We start from the raw sequence: 15,787 nt of genomic DNA, 5'->3' as shown, positions 1-15,787 counted from the left end.
CAAACAACAGATATAGGTTCAGATTTTGGCACGAAAACAAAAATGGCAACGCTAGCCGTCAGGACGATTACGATTTTTTATGCGAGTAACTGTTCTTTTGTTATTCAGGTTGGACCATATTTTTGCCATATGTCTGCATGTTCTGAACGACATCGCGAAGTCAATGTAATGCAAAAATACGGGTGCGCTCCTTCCAGTACACCTGTTAAACAACATTTTAGTTCAAATAAGGCAGTATAAACGCCGGCCAGATGGTGGAAGAGATCAATGAAGTAGAAGCCTGAGCTTGGGCAGGCGCGGATCTAGGGGGGGGGGGGGGGGTCCAGGGATCCGGACCCCCCGCCACCCCTCAATTCTTTGAACATAGGGTTCAATGAACCAATCCCAGCATGCACGGGGCGCTTGTCCATAGCGGAACCCCCCCTAGATCCGCCCCTGAGCTTATGCAACACTATCAAGAAGGATGTGTACTGATGGATCGGAACAGCAACAGATACACGACGATGATGATGATGATGACATGTGGTGTCCTACGTGGAAGATGTGGGATGTATTTGTGGTCGAACAGTACAAAGGTGTGAGACGTGCGTTTACTTGGATTTCGTTTCTTAAAAAGTAACTGCAAAGTAACCGAAATACTTTATCGTGGTAGCAGTAGCTGCAACTATTTTTCACACGCCAGCCGTGCAACTATGGCTTATAGTTACCTACCCATGATACAGCCTCGATCTTTTTCCTTTCGGAAACCAGCACGGCCTTACTGCCACGATGCCACCTATTAAAGCATGGAGCGTCTCAAGACGAGAAAACCAAACCAAACCACCCACGTAAAGAAAGATGTACTCCTAGAAGGAGACACACACGACACAAAGCAATTTCTCCTTGTGTCGTCCTTATGGTCCCTGTCTCAGGATTTCCTGCTTCAGCTTGTCTGTGCCCTTCCTGTAACCTAATACTGGGCCAAGCCGCAAATCTGACGTCCACCAACATGCTTCCGCGCAGAGCCTATACGCTGCTTCGTGCTTTGTGCTATATTTCATTTTGCCGTTTGCGTGCTGGACTGCGTTCTCTTTTATATATCTGCTCCACCTACGTGGTACGAAAGCCTGTCAAGGAAACTTCTCCGAACACACGCGTGCTTTAGGTGAAGCCCACTTGCAAAACGAACGGGGCAAAAAAGATAATAATAATAATAATAATAATAATTGGGTGTTTACGTCGCGAGACAACTGAGATCATGAGCGACGCCACAGCGGTCGGTCTGTGGATTGCTTTTGCCCACCTGAGGGTTCTTTAACGTGCGATGAAAGTTCATCACACGGCACCCCGTATTTAACGTCCCTCGCGGAAGACGGCGTGTCTAAGCAACTTGTACCCTGCCACCAAGTTGCTGGCGTCCTCGGCCGGGTTCGAACCCGCGATCTCGGGATCAGAAGGCGAACACGCTACCGACTGAGCCACCGAGGCCGGTAGGGGGGGGGGGGGCAAAAAAAAGAGACGATACTAACGGTCAGTCAAATTACATTGTACGCCTCAAGTTCAGATGAGTAGAATTACTGGTGGGCTGCATCCTCTTATTCACTCCGAGCAACTTGGAGTTATACTCAGAATTTGTGAGCCTCGTATTGCGTTGTCTTCTATACGTGATCTTCCAAGTTCACCAGCTCCAGTCTCCGTTCCCTCAGCGAGGGGGTAACCGAAGGCTTCGTACCCGTCCCGTGCAACCAGGGATTTCCCTACACCCCCCTCAGGGGGGGTGTACACCCTCCCTGCATTTTTGCAACACCCCCCCTGAAATTTCTCAGGTGACCCCACCCAGCTCGGCCACCAACACGTTCTGGTAGTGAGTCCGGCGCAGCGAATTACATCCTGTGCTGTCAAACTTGGGCTGTAGGACCACAGTCATGCAGATGATCGTACGATGCATTTGTCCAAAATCATTTAAAAGTGACTGTGCAATGCATATATTGCGCGTATGTACGAGCAAAAATGCGTGCGGGCACGCAAACTCAATGTGGATCATCAAGAGCCATTTGCGCCCAACTCAACCAAGCGAGGTATTCTAACGTTTTCACCGTTGATTGCTAGGTGTTCGTTGACAAGATGGTAGTCTCTTAACTTTGTCGGTCGCGTGATTATGCATCTTAATGTTGAAATGCCGTTCACAATGAATCTCTATTCTAATGTTCTAAAGTGATGACATGTACAAATAAACCGGGAAAGCTGTGCAGATATGTCACCGTTGCGCCACGATTCTTTCCGTGTCTAAGAAAAATTCCGTAAGTGGAACCTTCACCAAGCATGACCCCCACCCCCCCCACCCCCTTGAAAGCTCGGCACCCCCCCAGAAGTGAATTTCTGGGGAAAACACGCGTGCAACCCAAGCGAGTACAGGAATGTGGAGTAACTATCAAACCTGATCTGCCTACTTACTTCCCCCGGAAGAAGCGTGGTTTCCATAGCTCCTGAAACAAACTTCACAGTTGAGATCCTGCTGCCTCAAAAATTTCATCATTCGATCGTCTCACCTTCCAAAGGCTGGCTTTGCCGCAGCGGAGTGAAGGATGCGCGCTTCTGGTATATGCAACATAGGAACCACGTCAAGGATTATAGCGCATTGTGGTAACTTCGTAACTCACGATTCTCGCAATCCTCCTGGGAGGTCTTGTCACCGAGTGGAGGTGGGAGCGCCGTGCAGGGGACTTCTGTGGCGTGATGGCTGTACAAACACAGAGCCGTAACCAACCAGTTGCAAAGGACGACGAAAAGATATCATCTATATACGTACCCGAACGGGCCTGAGGCCGTATCAATTCCTCGCCGTCATCGCTTCGCCGGAGACCAACGTCGCTTCGGGCGCGCTTGCCTTTGGGCTTGCCCATGATGCTATACAGGGATGGATTACAAGTAGAATACAAGCCGTGTCCGTTTTACTTGTTGCCCAAGTCCCGGCTTTTGTCACCATGAAGTCTCGTATGGATCATTCGTAACTATACTGCAGAATTACAACAGACGCGCCCTTCGGCAATGACCAGCCGGGATTTGCAATGTCCAACGATCACAAAACAGCATTTATGGCTGAAATTTTTCGATTTAGGAAATCTACAGGTCTAGAACACCTCGTTTACTACCGGCCTCAGCCATGGGCGCACCGAGAAAGCGGGCAAGGGGGGGGCGTGCCCCCCCCCCCCTCTGGAGATCTAAGGTCGCTCGTGAAAATAGTGCGTTCTTTGGTCATAGGTCGTAATAATTATCCTCAAACGTCATAATAGGAACCTCTGAACACAGCCGCACAGTCCCCAACGTCCACTTCCAGAAAATGAGGTGGTAGGGGATAGGGATTGCACGATTGCCCCCCCCCCCCCATTGAAAAAATCCTGGGAACGCCCATGGACTCAGCGAATCAGTGATTATAGTGGATCTGCGTGGTCAGCAGTGCCGGATTTAGGGGAGGGCAGACGGGGCACTTGCCCTGGGGCCCCCACCACAAAGGGGCCCCCACCAGTAAAGGTCTTGTCCAATAGAAATCTGTTTTGCGTGCCTGAAACGCATCCCTGAAACGGAAACTTGGTAAAAATCTGTCCTCCGTCCACGCATATCGACCCCGAAGAACACATTGGATAGACATAGAATACACGAGGAAGCCCCCACAGCACAGTGCCCCGGGGCCCCCACCACTGTAAATCCGGCACTGGTGGTTCGCATGCTGACTCCTTCTAGGATACTGTTTCGACGCCAGCAACTCGGTGCCGGGTACAAGGTGCATCGTGCATGAACTGAGATTTGAGGTAGCTATATGATCAAATTATACCTCATAAATCCAGACTAGATTGTAGAATCGCTACGTCAAAAGGAAAGGCATAAGCACTAGACACTGACACTCACCTCAACGATGCTTGTCAGGTGCAGAGGTCCTCAAAGACTCAAAAAGCCGGGACAGATCCAACCGCCGTGCACTAGCAAGCTGAATGAACCGACAGTTTTGAATGTCCCGCGTGGGCGCCTAACCAGTAATAACGTATATGCTGGCGGTTAATCTCGCGCACGTCACGTGAGCTCAGTCTCATGAACGACAACTTTGTCCACAAAAGATTTGTGCCTCAAGTGTTCTACACCCGCTCCTTTTTTTTTTAAATTGCGGTTCCGTGGGATGAACAAAAAGATTTGACATTACAATCGCGGACGACTAAAACATTCAGGAATAGTCAGTCACTGAGAGGATTGTAACTGCAAACCTTCGTGGTGGCGGGAATGAATAGATCTCTACCCGAGAAACGTCATCATGACGTTGGTATAGAGAGACTGAAACCGAAACAAATCGGAAGGGGGGGGGGGGGGCTGATTTCCACGAATGGGCACTTGTTCGCTGCCTCCTATAGACGATTTCAGAAATTGCATGGATGGCCCACCAGAGAGCGCTGCGTTGCGAAAGCCCCGCTGCACCTTGGGATTTAGTTCTCATGAGTCAGAGAGAAGAAGAAGAGCGCAGACGGTTTCGGTTTTCTCTCTCATTCACCTCCCACACCTTCGAGCAACAGGCAGAGGAGCGCGAATGTAAACCATTTCCCACGACGCATCGCGCGATGCGCGTGACTTTGGGCGACGGAGGGCCCCCGTGCGGAGCACAAGGGCAATATCTGAAATCGTCTATTGATAGAAAAGTATAGGACCGAAGGCCGCGTCCCTGTCAAGGACCATCGTAATCCCCTGAAGACCGTGGCTTTCGGGCGCGACCCAAGTTCGCCCTTAGCTTGGAGCGTACTTCAACTCTACCAAATTGGTGGCGCTGTCGAACGCTATGACGTCATTTGTTTACAAACAGGGAGAGGTCAGAGAAAGCATCTTTAGGGTTCATGGTTAAAGTCACGTACAGTCTCATCGTTTCCGAAACCAACCTGAATGTTTATTTCTCTGCGTTAATTCCAACAGTCGTTTTCGATAAATTTCAAATTATGCAGCAGAAGACGACATAGATATTGAGAGCTCCTCACTCACACAAAATTATGTGCTCCACTCTGAATATGACAGGTTTTCCCCCGAGTTCGGATCTATTGGGGGGAGGGCGGAGTTCTGAAACCCCCTCTCACAAAATCTGTCATCCCATGGTGCTTCAGTCAGGGGCGCCGGAACAGGGGGAGCAGGGGGAGCGACGGCTCCCCCTCATTTACAGATGAGGGAGCACGGCTCCCCCAGATATGTAAATTATATTTGTAATTATATTAACGTTATCTTCTCACTGACCATGACCAGAATTCAGGGACACGACACAGAAAGCCGGCTTCGTGGGATAGCAGACAACCATGCAAGAAAGCCGACTTGACAGATTTGCACGAGGATATGGGAGGAGGAAAAATTCGAGGAGGGACGAGGAGGAGAGATAAGAAAGAGAACTTTTAAGGTCATCTGCACGGCAATAACACTGTGGGCACGCGGGGCACGCACGAGAGCTCGTGCTCAGGTAAAAAAAAAAAAAAATGCAACGCGTGGCTCAGAATTGAAACATGCATCCAGCCTTTTCTGTTGGTTGAATGTCGTTGCGAAATCAAAAATCAGGCAGGCCAGTCTTTCATGTCCAATGTGGACACTTTTTGGGGAAGCCCTGGCTTTGACGTAATTAAAGGATTAAGACACGCCAATGTATTCTGCCATGAAGCCAACACGGCGAAAATAAGTCTCTCAGGAAAAAAAGTGTGACGGTCTCGAGCTAGCAATCTAGTTGTGGACAATCGAGGAACCTTCTGCCGTCACGCCTAGATGTGGACACTTTTTTTCAAACCCTCAGTACTAATGGATATTTTATGGAAAGCAGACGGAATGTATAGCTTCAATGGAGGGCATCGAGTTCGCAGGCTAAGCCCACTTTAAGAGTAGGTGTCCCGCAATTCTGGGAATGATATTCATACACATTATTTCAGCAATGTTAGTTTAGGTCTGTTGTACAAGTATGCGCATGTCGTAATTTGCCTGGAGCACGTTTTCAATTTGTGTACCACCCCTGTATTGCCTGCATGAGCCCTCAAGGAAAATAAATGATGATGATGATGATGATGATGATGATGGTAGCATTTTTTTCCGCTCCCCCAGTGGAAAAATAGTTCCGACACCACTGGCTTCAGTTGATCTTGGTAAGTGTATGTAGCATGCATGAATTGATGGATCGTAGGTGCACCCCTGGCGGGACTCTTTTGTAACGAGGAGACGAGTGTCCAGTATACGGCTTGTCCGTCCAGAATCCTCCCTCATCCCGGGAAAATCATGGATCGAAATAGACCTGTACCCGAGAAACGCCATCATGACTTTGGTAGACAGACTGAAAGGTGTTGTGACAGTTGGTTTCCAGCTTTCCCAGATAAATACGAAAAACTATTCTATCACCCGACATCATCCCATATTCACGTTTTCAGGTCCATGACGTGAGCAGGTACGGAGAAAAACGGCCCTGAAGAAGCGACATAGGTGACGTCACACGGGAGCAGCGAGGGAAAACGCGCGTCTCCCAAGCCAAATGGGGGAGAGGGGTCCGTGAGGTCACAGCGTGGGTCGTCGTTTTGTGGCTGCGCCTAGTTTCCGAACCAATGTAGCGAGAGCAAAAATTCTTTTTTCCACGGTGTTCTCATAATGAGTACGATGCATATCTATTATGCTTCAACACATCAGAGAAAGTGTCGCAACACCTTGAAACCGAAACCAATGGGAAGGGGCGATCAGGGATCCATCGTAATCCAGTCAAGACCGTGGCTTTCAGGCGCGACCTTGTTCGTCCCTAGCTTCGAGCGTAGTTCAACTCTACCAAATTGGTGGCGCTGTCGAACACAATGACGTCATTCGTTTATCGTCATTTGTTTACGTCATTGGTCTACTGTCTTTCATCCTGCCCTTCGTATTCGAAGAGGGCACTCTACCCCCCCCCCCCCCCCCCCCAGGATTATAGCTATACTCATCTGCTTCCTACGTATGTTTTGAAGGTTGTTTCCTGCGTAAAAGTAAATAGCGAATGAAGATAACTCGTTCCATCCATCTTTGACTCTCAGCTTAGGTAAACGTTTAGGGAGATGAACCAGATGAATCGGGCTGTGTAGACCCGTGAGTCGACGGAACAAATAGAGCCAACGATAATGCGCGAACACTATCTAACCACATGGAGATAAGAAAATTGGCAAAGAAATGCACTATCAAGTTGTCTCGTAAAAGTTTATGACCCAATAGACCTCTCCCTGTTTGTAAACAAATGACGTCATGTTCGACAGCGCCACCTTCGTGCCCATTCGTGGAACCGAGCCCTCCCCTTCCGATTTGTTTCGGTTTCAGTCTGTCTACCAACGTCATGATGACGTTTCTCGGGTAGAGTTTTATTCGCAAGTACGAGCCAGAGGTGGGCACCGTCACGATGGCGTGCGAGGGTGAGGGTTTCCTCACCCTCACCTCACAATATTTGAGGTGAGGTGAGGGCCAAATTTTCTGGTGATGTTTGAGGTGAGGTGAGAAAATTTTCAAAAAATTTTTTGAGGTGAGGTGAGGAAAATATTTAAAAAATTGAGGTGAGGTCAGGAAATTTTCAATTTTTTAGGTGAGGTGAGGAAAAATTTATGAACCCCCACTTTATGAAAACTTTTCCAGCGCGTACACGGGATATTTCCTTCTTTTCGCAGCTTCTGTCTCTCATATGGGCGGGGACTGCCCTCCTCTCCCGCCGCTGATCTGACGCCGGACTTTGCGCGCCATTCGCATACCCGCAATTGAACCTCAATTTCCGCGCAACTTTTATCGGTATAACCGTAGTTCCACGAAGCGTTTTCTGTGATTGCCTAGGCCAAATCCTCCAGCAAGAAGAAAAAGAAGTATTAAAAAAAAAAGAACGTTACACTGACTAAGCAATTTAATGAGTTCAATTTCGAAAATGTATTCCAATGGCAAATTGATGAAACTATTTGTATTTGGTGACAAACTACATGTCCAGAAGAAAGTTGTTTACCCCATATTTTTCCGTTAAGCCGTTTTCTTATAATGGTCAAATGACCATTTTCCTGCCGCACCCTGTATGCACTCACGCTTGAGGTATATGCATTAACATTGGTAGTCACTAAAAGCCAACGCGCATCGAATACGCAATCTTCACATCGAATACACAAATAGCTTTACAAAATTGAGGTGATGCGAGGAAAATTTCGAAAAAATTGAGGTGAGGTGAGGAAAATTGTTCAATAAAAAATTGAGGTGAGGGCGAGGCTAGTGAGGAAAAACGCCCACCTCTGGTACGAGCTTACGTTAATAAACTCGTTTCAGTGTTTGTCTTTAGCAGCTCCATGGGTATCCGCTGCACATGGGTTGCCTCTCAATTTCAAAACCACTGCTCGTACCAGGGCCGGCGAGAGAAATTAGGGGCCCCGAGGATAGGTCATGCCCGGGCCCCGAGGCGCCATACCCGGCTGCGCCCCCCCCCCCCTCGCCGGCCCTGCTTGTTCGCTCCGCCGCATGCAGCGAAGGATGAGAAGCAGACGACACTATCCTGATAAGAAAAATCGTTCCCCCAAGAAGTACATGTCCACTGCACAGCAAGTTTTCGCAGGACGCCCTGTAGAGTGATTCTAGTATCACCACCTCTATGAGATATGGCACTACAACACATGCGTTTATAGTACAACTTTATTAAACAGAAAAAGACTTCAAACCTCCATTAAAACTGGTCACACACTGTCGTGATAAACACGAACTTATGGCTTGAATATATGTTTTGAACAAGGCCAATGAACAATCTTTTGAAAATGAACAACACTATCGAAGATGCGTTTTTGAAAGTCACACAAAATGCTCACACAATACCAAGATGAAACTGACTTTGCTTCAACAGATAAACATAACAGCAGTACACTGAGTACTACAACAATGGCCTCACTTTACTGGCCTTACTTGGAACATGCAAAAATATATTCTCCGATAACACGCGGATAACAAGGAGTTCACACTGCTTAAACTGCCATTCTGAAATCTGAGGAATTTCAGATCTAAAACCTGGTGAGTAACACTACAGGCTGCATGTCCATCACGGTAGCAAGTTGAGAGTAGGCTATCTTAACCCCTTCCCTGTGCATGTAGACAAAGATGTCTGTAGGAAGTGGGTTCGCCTTCACACCATGTGATGACGAACCTTTCTGCTGAGCCTCGTCATCGGAGTGGTCCGGACTGATGATTGCGTACGCTTGTCCAGGTGTACTTTCATTTTCGTTGTGCCATAGTACACTGTCATCTGTTTCTGTACAGCCAGCTGCAGGTTCAGAAACTTTGTCTCTGTTGCGAATCAGTGATGGTACCAACAGCTTGTCTTCGGCACCAGCTGCAGATTCAGCAATTTTGTCTTCATTGCGAATCAGTGATGGTACCAACACCTTGTCTTTGGCACCAGCTGCAGATTCAGCAATTTTGTCTTCATTGCGAATCAGTGATGGTACCAACACCTTGTCTTCGGCACCAGCTGCAGATTCAGCAATTTTGTCTTCATTGCGAATCAGTGACGGTACCAACGCCTTGTCTTCGCTTGCCAGACTTGGTAGCGCCGACGACTCAATATCTTGAGTGAGCAGCTGTCCCAGCGACTGTGTCTCTGCTGTGCTGTTCCCAAACGTTGAAGCTTCCAACACCTTAACGGTCGAAGGATCACCAGGATGCGCTGCTTTCTGGTGCCGCAGCGCCCACTTGAGCAGCTTGTAGCTCTTGTCGCAGTATATGCACTCGTAAGAGACTATGCCCCAAGGGGGTGCGTAACGTTTGTTTCCGACGTTGCAACGTGTAGAGGGCTTCTTCTTTGATTTTGCTTTCACTGCACTCCGGGGGGTTTCCCTACATGAGACATTATGAAAAGTCTTTGAGGCAGGCCCTTGAGGAGACCTTGGCATCTCTGAAGATTGGTTCCCGGTATTTAGACATCGTGGCGAGGCTAATTTCCCCTTCCTTCTCTTTGACCCTCCTGGTCTATTTCCAGCCCCGCTACACATTGTAGCAGCTCCCACATTTATGCCGTCCGTCCCGACTTGCTTCGGCAACTCTTCAACTCCGGTGGGCAGAGGACCCTCCTCTGCAGTTTCGTGCTTTACATTCGACAACAAAGTTTTTGCTGCTCTCCTCTTCATCGGTCTCTCTGAGCCAAGCTCTGTGCTTGGTCTTTTCTTGCCTTGTGTCGTGCGCAGTGTACCAACAGCCGTTGAAGCGTCCTTGGGTACCCTATCCTCTTGGGCAGCTCCATTTCTGCCTTTCTTCTTTCGGTTTGCAACGCCTTGCTGCTGCGCAGATGTCATTCTCAGTGGCACGTCCATCAAAGTGTTGCCCTGAAGAGTCTTAAAGGACACCTCCTCTCTGGGGTGAAACCTGAGGTGGTGCGCACGTAAATGCCTGCGCACTTTGTAACACCCATCGCAATGTCCACAGAAAAACTTTACTCCATGGTGCAGGGACATGTGGCGAAAGTACTCCAAGGCTTCCGTTTCACTTTGACGACAGACCTTACAAGCGTACCTTTCATGAATCGTGGCAGGCAAAGGCGGTGGAGCCTCTGGAACATTATCGTCTTGTTGCATTGGTTCTGCAAGTGCAACGGCTCCAACTGTTTGCCCACGCAGTATCTCTTCGGCAATTCGTCCGAGCTCGGCCTCAGACAACCACGGTCCTGGAGCAGCGTCATCTCCGGCAGTCGTCTGCCAAGGCACTATGTCAACGTTTTCCCTTTCCTGCTGTTCCACCTTTTCATGCTTCACGATGGGGTATTCTGTTCCAACAGGGAACTGCACGCTCGACGACGCTTCTTGTGGCACGTTATTACAATCTGGCGTTGACTCATCCGGGTATTCTGGTTCATCATCATACGTCTGATGAACCGAGATTATGTGATCATCTACAGTTTTCCTAGAATCTCCGAGAAAGACGCAGCTCCTGTACGGACAATGCAGCAGTGCCGTGTGGCTATCGACCAGATGGACAAATAGCTCCCTCGACGAAGCTTGAGGGAGGAACGAGCAGCACGGGCACGAGAACTCCTCCACCGACTTGTGCTCTTCGTGTATGTGGCCGAGAAAAGTGGCAGCGCTATTAGAAGAATAGGCACAGTCTTCCACCGAGCAGATGTAACATGCTGGGATGTATGAGAAAGTTTCCTGCGCGCTTACGAACGAGTCGCCAGGTTGGTCGACAAGGTGTGCCGGTGGGTCCCATAGAGGCTCCTCCTTGACAGTCAACTCGGCATGCGGCTGCTGCGTGCCACCGCTACCTGGTGGAGCAACCAGCATGCTCTCGCGCATTATGGTGCTGACCTGCTTGAACCACGGTGGAGGACCGGTTGTGCGAATTATAATCTTGAATCGGTAGTCAGAATGCGCTTGCGAAACGTGTGCCATGAGCACCCACTCGTCATCGCTACCGACGCTGCAGTAAGCGCACTGGTAGAACTTGAAGTTGTGCACCCGACGATAATGCGACACGAGCCCCTTTGGATGCTTGCCCGGAGACATGCACTTGTGACACACGAGGCGGCTCGCATTCGGGTGCTTCTTGCGGAGGTGTTTCAAAAACGTGTCAGTGCTGAGGCACGACAGCTTGCAGCTTTCGTCGACGGTGCACACGTAGCTCTTACTGGCAATGTCCGCCGGCCAGTCCTTGGCGGGTATCTCGGCAACCCTCTTGCACAGGTAGCCGTGAACGGTGTCGGTCTTGTGTACGGTCCTAGAGTGTACGATTAGGTGGGCTTTCGTACGAGACCGGAAGAAGCAAAGCGCACACTGGAAGGTCCGGTCATTATGGTGCGCAACCATGTGCTGAACGAGCTGAACATCCTCGTGGACGACCTTTCTGCAATAACAGCACATAAATGAAGTTCCACGGTGGCCGGAGAGGTGACCGAGAAAGAGGTCGCTGTCATTCGTAGTGAAGTCACAGGCGGATTCCATGCATTTAAAGAAGTGCATCGCATTCTTCGGTTCCACCTGCGTGGCAAATGTTTCCGCGCTTTTCGGCAGCTTTGAACTACACAACGTTTTAAGCAACACCAGCCTGCTTTTGAGAGAGTATGCATTCGCCAGATAGCTCATCCTGATATGTCACTAGGCTGCCTTTGTAGGGCTGTGGAGGAAGAAAGTCTGGTATGAGTACGAATTAAAATTGTTTCCAGGCGGGAACAAGTCACCGGTACGCGCACATAAAATGTGTACAGATTCGCGTTCTCCACATAGGTACAGGGTGAATTTAGCGAAGGTAACACATTTCGATCGAGTCGTAAAAATACGAGATAATGGCTCTGATGCTTCGAACTTTGCAGACTAGTGGTCATTCGCCTGACGTTTTATCAATTTTTTTTTTTTTTTCAAATGCTATCACTTTGTAGAAAAAAAGGTTACAAGCGAAGCAAATTCTCACCCCATGCATTTCCTATGGCCCATATACCGCCCACAAATTGCCATTTTTTTCTTCCGTTTGCTTCACGTTTACATCACCACCTATAGGTGGCGCTGCCTGGAGACAAAGCAAAACTAAAACTTGTGGAACAACCGACAACCAGATGAATCAGACGCGGGGTTTCGAGACGGCGCCACCTATGCGTGGTGATGTGAACATGAAGCAGACAGAGGGGGAAAATGGCGGTTTGCGGGCGGTATTTGCCTCTCCAGCTGGCTGCTCGCCCCCTAGTGAACCCCCGCAGAAGCACTCAATGAATGACAGTAACAGCAGACGACAGGTATATTTCGCGCTGATCCGAAACTGCCGCTAGTTCCCTTCGTGTGCGACGGAGTTTCCGGGTCTACAGACCTGAGACAGCAACAGCACTGCTCAATTCCGCAGTGCAAAACTACTGCGGGGAAGAATATTCAATGTCGAGAAGGGGAAGAGGAAAAAAGATACCATCACAGGAGTGGCGTGAACGAAAACAACGAAGACCACCATGCACGATTTATGTTTTTCGTACAATTTTTGAAGCGTGTCTCGTGGAAGAAGGTATGAAGCAGGTTGATTTATTTGTCGGCAATCATTCTTTTCTCCGCCATCTTGAGGACGACCCGAGCGCCTCTATGGGTGGTTGGAGAGGCGAATAGGCCATAGGAAATGCATGGGGCGAGAATTTGCTTTGCTTCTAACTTTTTTTCTACAAAGTGATAGCATAAAAAAAAAAAAATATGGATCAAACTCCAGTTTGAAGCCGCAGAACCATCATCTTCTATTTTTATGACGCGATCAAAATGTGTAACCTTTGCTAAATTCGCCCCGTAGTACACATTACCCTGCTGCCATTTGAGAAGTGCCAGAAGACGTGCACATTTCAGTTGTATGTCCTCCTCGGGCAATGCACAAATCGGGTATTTGCCGTATCCGTGTCTACACCAGGACACCGCGGGTTGGAAAGGCTCGTTACCATGGGTTTGAGTCCTGCCGCTGGCATGCACTCGCCTTTTTTTTTTTTTTTTTTCATTTGCGCGCACAAATAAGAATAAAAAGTCTTACTTCAAAATTTTGCGCTAAAAATTGGCGAGGTACGCTCCCATACGTAGGGCGCGACTTTTTCGGGCGAAACGCCTTTCTCACATTCGGGGGTAAAAAAATCGGGCGCTATTTTTAAATCTGTAACTCTGGGAGAAATCGGGCGATAATTGTGCCTTCGGGTGTTTTTGTTTCTCCTCCTGTCTATTAAGTCCTTTCCTAATCTCTCTTTTTTTGTTTTTTGCGGGATCGCGACCTTCCAGCGGGGTAATCCGCGAAGGCATAGACGCAGTGTTGACACACGTGGGTGTATTGCTGGGAACGTAAGTGACCCGTTCTTAAAGGTGTTACACGTGGCGACCTTTGTTCGTCTTCAGTGGAAACGCCACTCGAGGATTTCGTAGTGACTGGAATTCGGGGAGAAATCGGGTTTAACCCGAATTGGTCGGAGGTCAGTTCCGGAGAGAGGGACGGGGGAGGAATAACCGGGTGGAATTGGGTTTAACCCGAAAAAGTAACTCCCTACCTATGCAGAGTGTGTCACGGAAGACTCACGAGAATTTTTATAAATACCCCATGACAGCAGAATAGACGCTGTTTTTGCAGTTCAGCTCTACGACCGGGCGGACATCCTCTCGAAGAAAGCGTGCAACTACGAGAGGACTAATTAACTAAAATTAAATAATTAACTTTTTAATTAAGGGATTTAGGGCAAAAGTGAGATGGCAGACAGAGGGACTATCTTGGTTGCAAGCCATTCCACGTTTAACAAATCCTGAAACTCGCACGTGCGTTAAAATATCGATCCCTGAATTTTGATGTGCAAACGAGCTGAAACCCAAACAGGCGACCGAGAACGCGGAGAGTACGGCACTCATGTCACGTCAGAGGGCCACGTGATTTGGAGCGGTGAAGATAATTGGAATGGCTTCCGCTCAACTGGCCAGACAAACCGTTTTCCGGTCCAGATAAACCTCCGTCAGTGATGCACTTCTCCGGCTAGCTTTTTCCGTTTCGGATCATTTGCATGCAAGAACTCGGGGGATGGATATTTTAGAGCACGTGTGTGTCTCAGGATTTTTTTAAACGAGGATAGTTTCCTCAATATGCTATCTCGCTTTTACCCGAAATTCCTTAATTAAAGATTTAATTAATGAATTTCAGGTAATTAGTCGTATGGTAGTTATACTCTCTTCCAGATGATGCCCACCTGCCCATAGAACTCAACAGAGAGAAAAAAAAAAAAACATCTATGCCGCTCCCGTAACTTTTTAATAAAAATTCTGGACAGTCTTACGTGACGTACCCTGTACATACAAAAATATACAGTTATATGCAAAGTGAAAACAGTTTTTATAGCTTTCTAAACGTGTTATTTCTTCCTAAATATCCGTCCCCAGAAAAAAAAAAAATAATAAAAAGGAAATAACTTATTTGCATGCTATTTCTCAGAGTTCCCACAAATTAATATGAGGGGTAGACACCAGTGGTCGACAGCCAGGGGAGAGGGGAGGTTTCACACCCCTCGCGAAACCGTACCTTCGGTAGTGCATTTGGGAGCGGGGGGTGAGGGCGAAATCCTCCACCCCCCCACTCGAAGTTCCCATCGGACCACTTCCGACGAAATATATTTCTGGCTACGCTACTGGTCGAGACGCAGCATTCTTATCGTAACACGAAGCCGTTATCGTAGCTCTGATGACGAGTGATTTATAGGATACCCACCGTCAGTATTTGTCACGTGTTGGAAGAAGAGAGATCGAACGGCAGAGAAACTACTTCTTCGACGCCACTCTTACGAGGACTCGCAATCCCGATGAGATCCCTTGGAGATGGTTTTGTTGCGGCAGGTACGATGGCTAGCGATTACGAAAGGTACCAGCTCCACGCTTCCACAGCCACAGCGAAGTTAGCAAAAAGAACGCCGACTGTCAGTGGGACGCGTCTCCTGCGTTCAAGCAGCGTTCGGGCAAAGAACGCCAAATCGGAATCACGTGACTTGTCGTTGAGTTTCGGTTTCCACGGTTAGAGTTTGGAGGAGGCATGGTTGCGGCAGCAACATCTATGAGTCAGCAAATTCACAAATGTGGACATCATTCACAATCATGTATTGTGGAGATGGGTGATGGGCTCTGATGCGACGTCATGCTGAAGCTTGAATGATAGATTTTGAAAGTTGGCGATGAGCGATATGGGCAGACGTGATGAAGTTGAAAGACAGATATTGAAAGTTGATGTCAAATGATGGGTTATGTATTAACAAAAAAAGATAAATAAAGAAGGGGAAACAATAACACCTAATCCCGATTTCAACCCGAATTTCAGAGAAAACAGA

At 48.3% G+C, this 15,787-nt stretch overlaps 1 protein-coding gene across 1 annotated transcript; it reads right to left on the bottom strand.

The window, feature by feature from the left end:
* Window positions 1-8,890: 8,890 nt before the first annotated feature.
* Window positions 8,891-15,485, bottom strand: LOC135396838 (zinc finger protein Xfin-like). Its single transcript, XM_064628045.1, has 2 exons — window positions 15,178-15,485; window positions 8,891-12,102 (listed from the first exon to the last, which is right to left on the bottom strand). Exon 2 carries the CDS (start codon window positions 12,069-12,071, stop codon window positions 9,003-9,005), a length of 3,069 nt encoding a protein of 1,022 aa, XP_064484115.1. The 5' UTR covers window positions 12,072-12,102; window positions 15,178-15,485; the 3' UTR covers window positions 8,891-9,002.
* Window positions 15,486-15,787: the final 302 nt, after the last annotated feature.

This window comes from Ornithodoros turicata, chromosome 1 (assembly GCF_037126465.1).
Source record: "Ornithodoros turicata isolate Travis chromosome 1, ASM3712646v1, whole genome shotgun sequence".
Taxonomy (NCBI): Eukaryota; Metazoa; Arthropoda; class Arachnida; order Ixodida; family Argasidae; genus Ornithodoros; species Ornithodoros turicata.
Note: the sequence above shows the minus strand (reverse complement) of the source record. Positions and strands in the feature narration are given on the sequence as shown.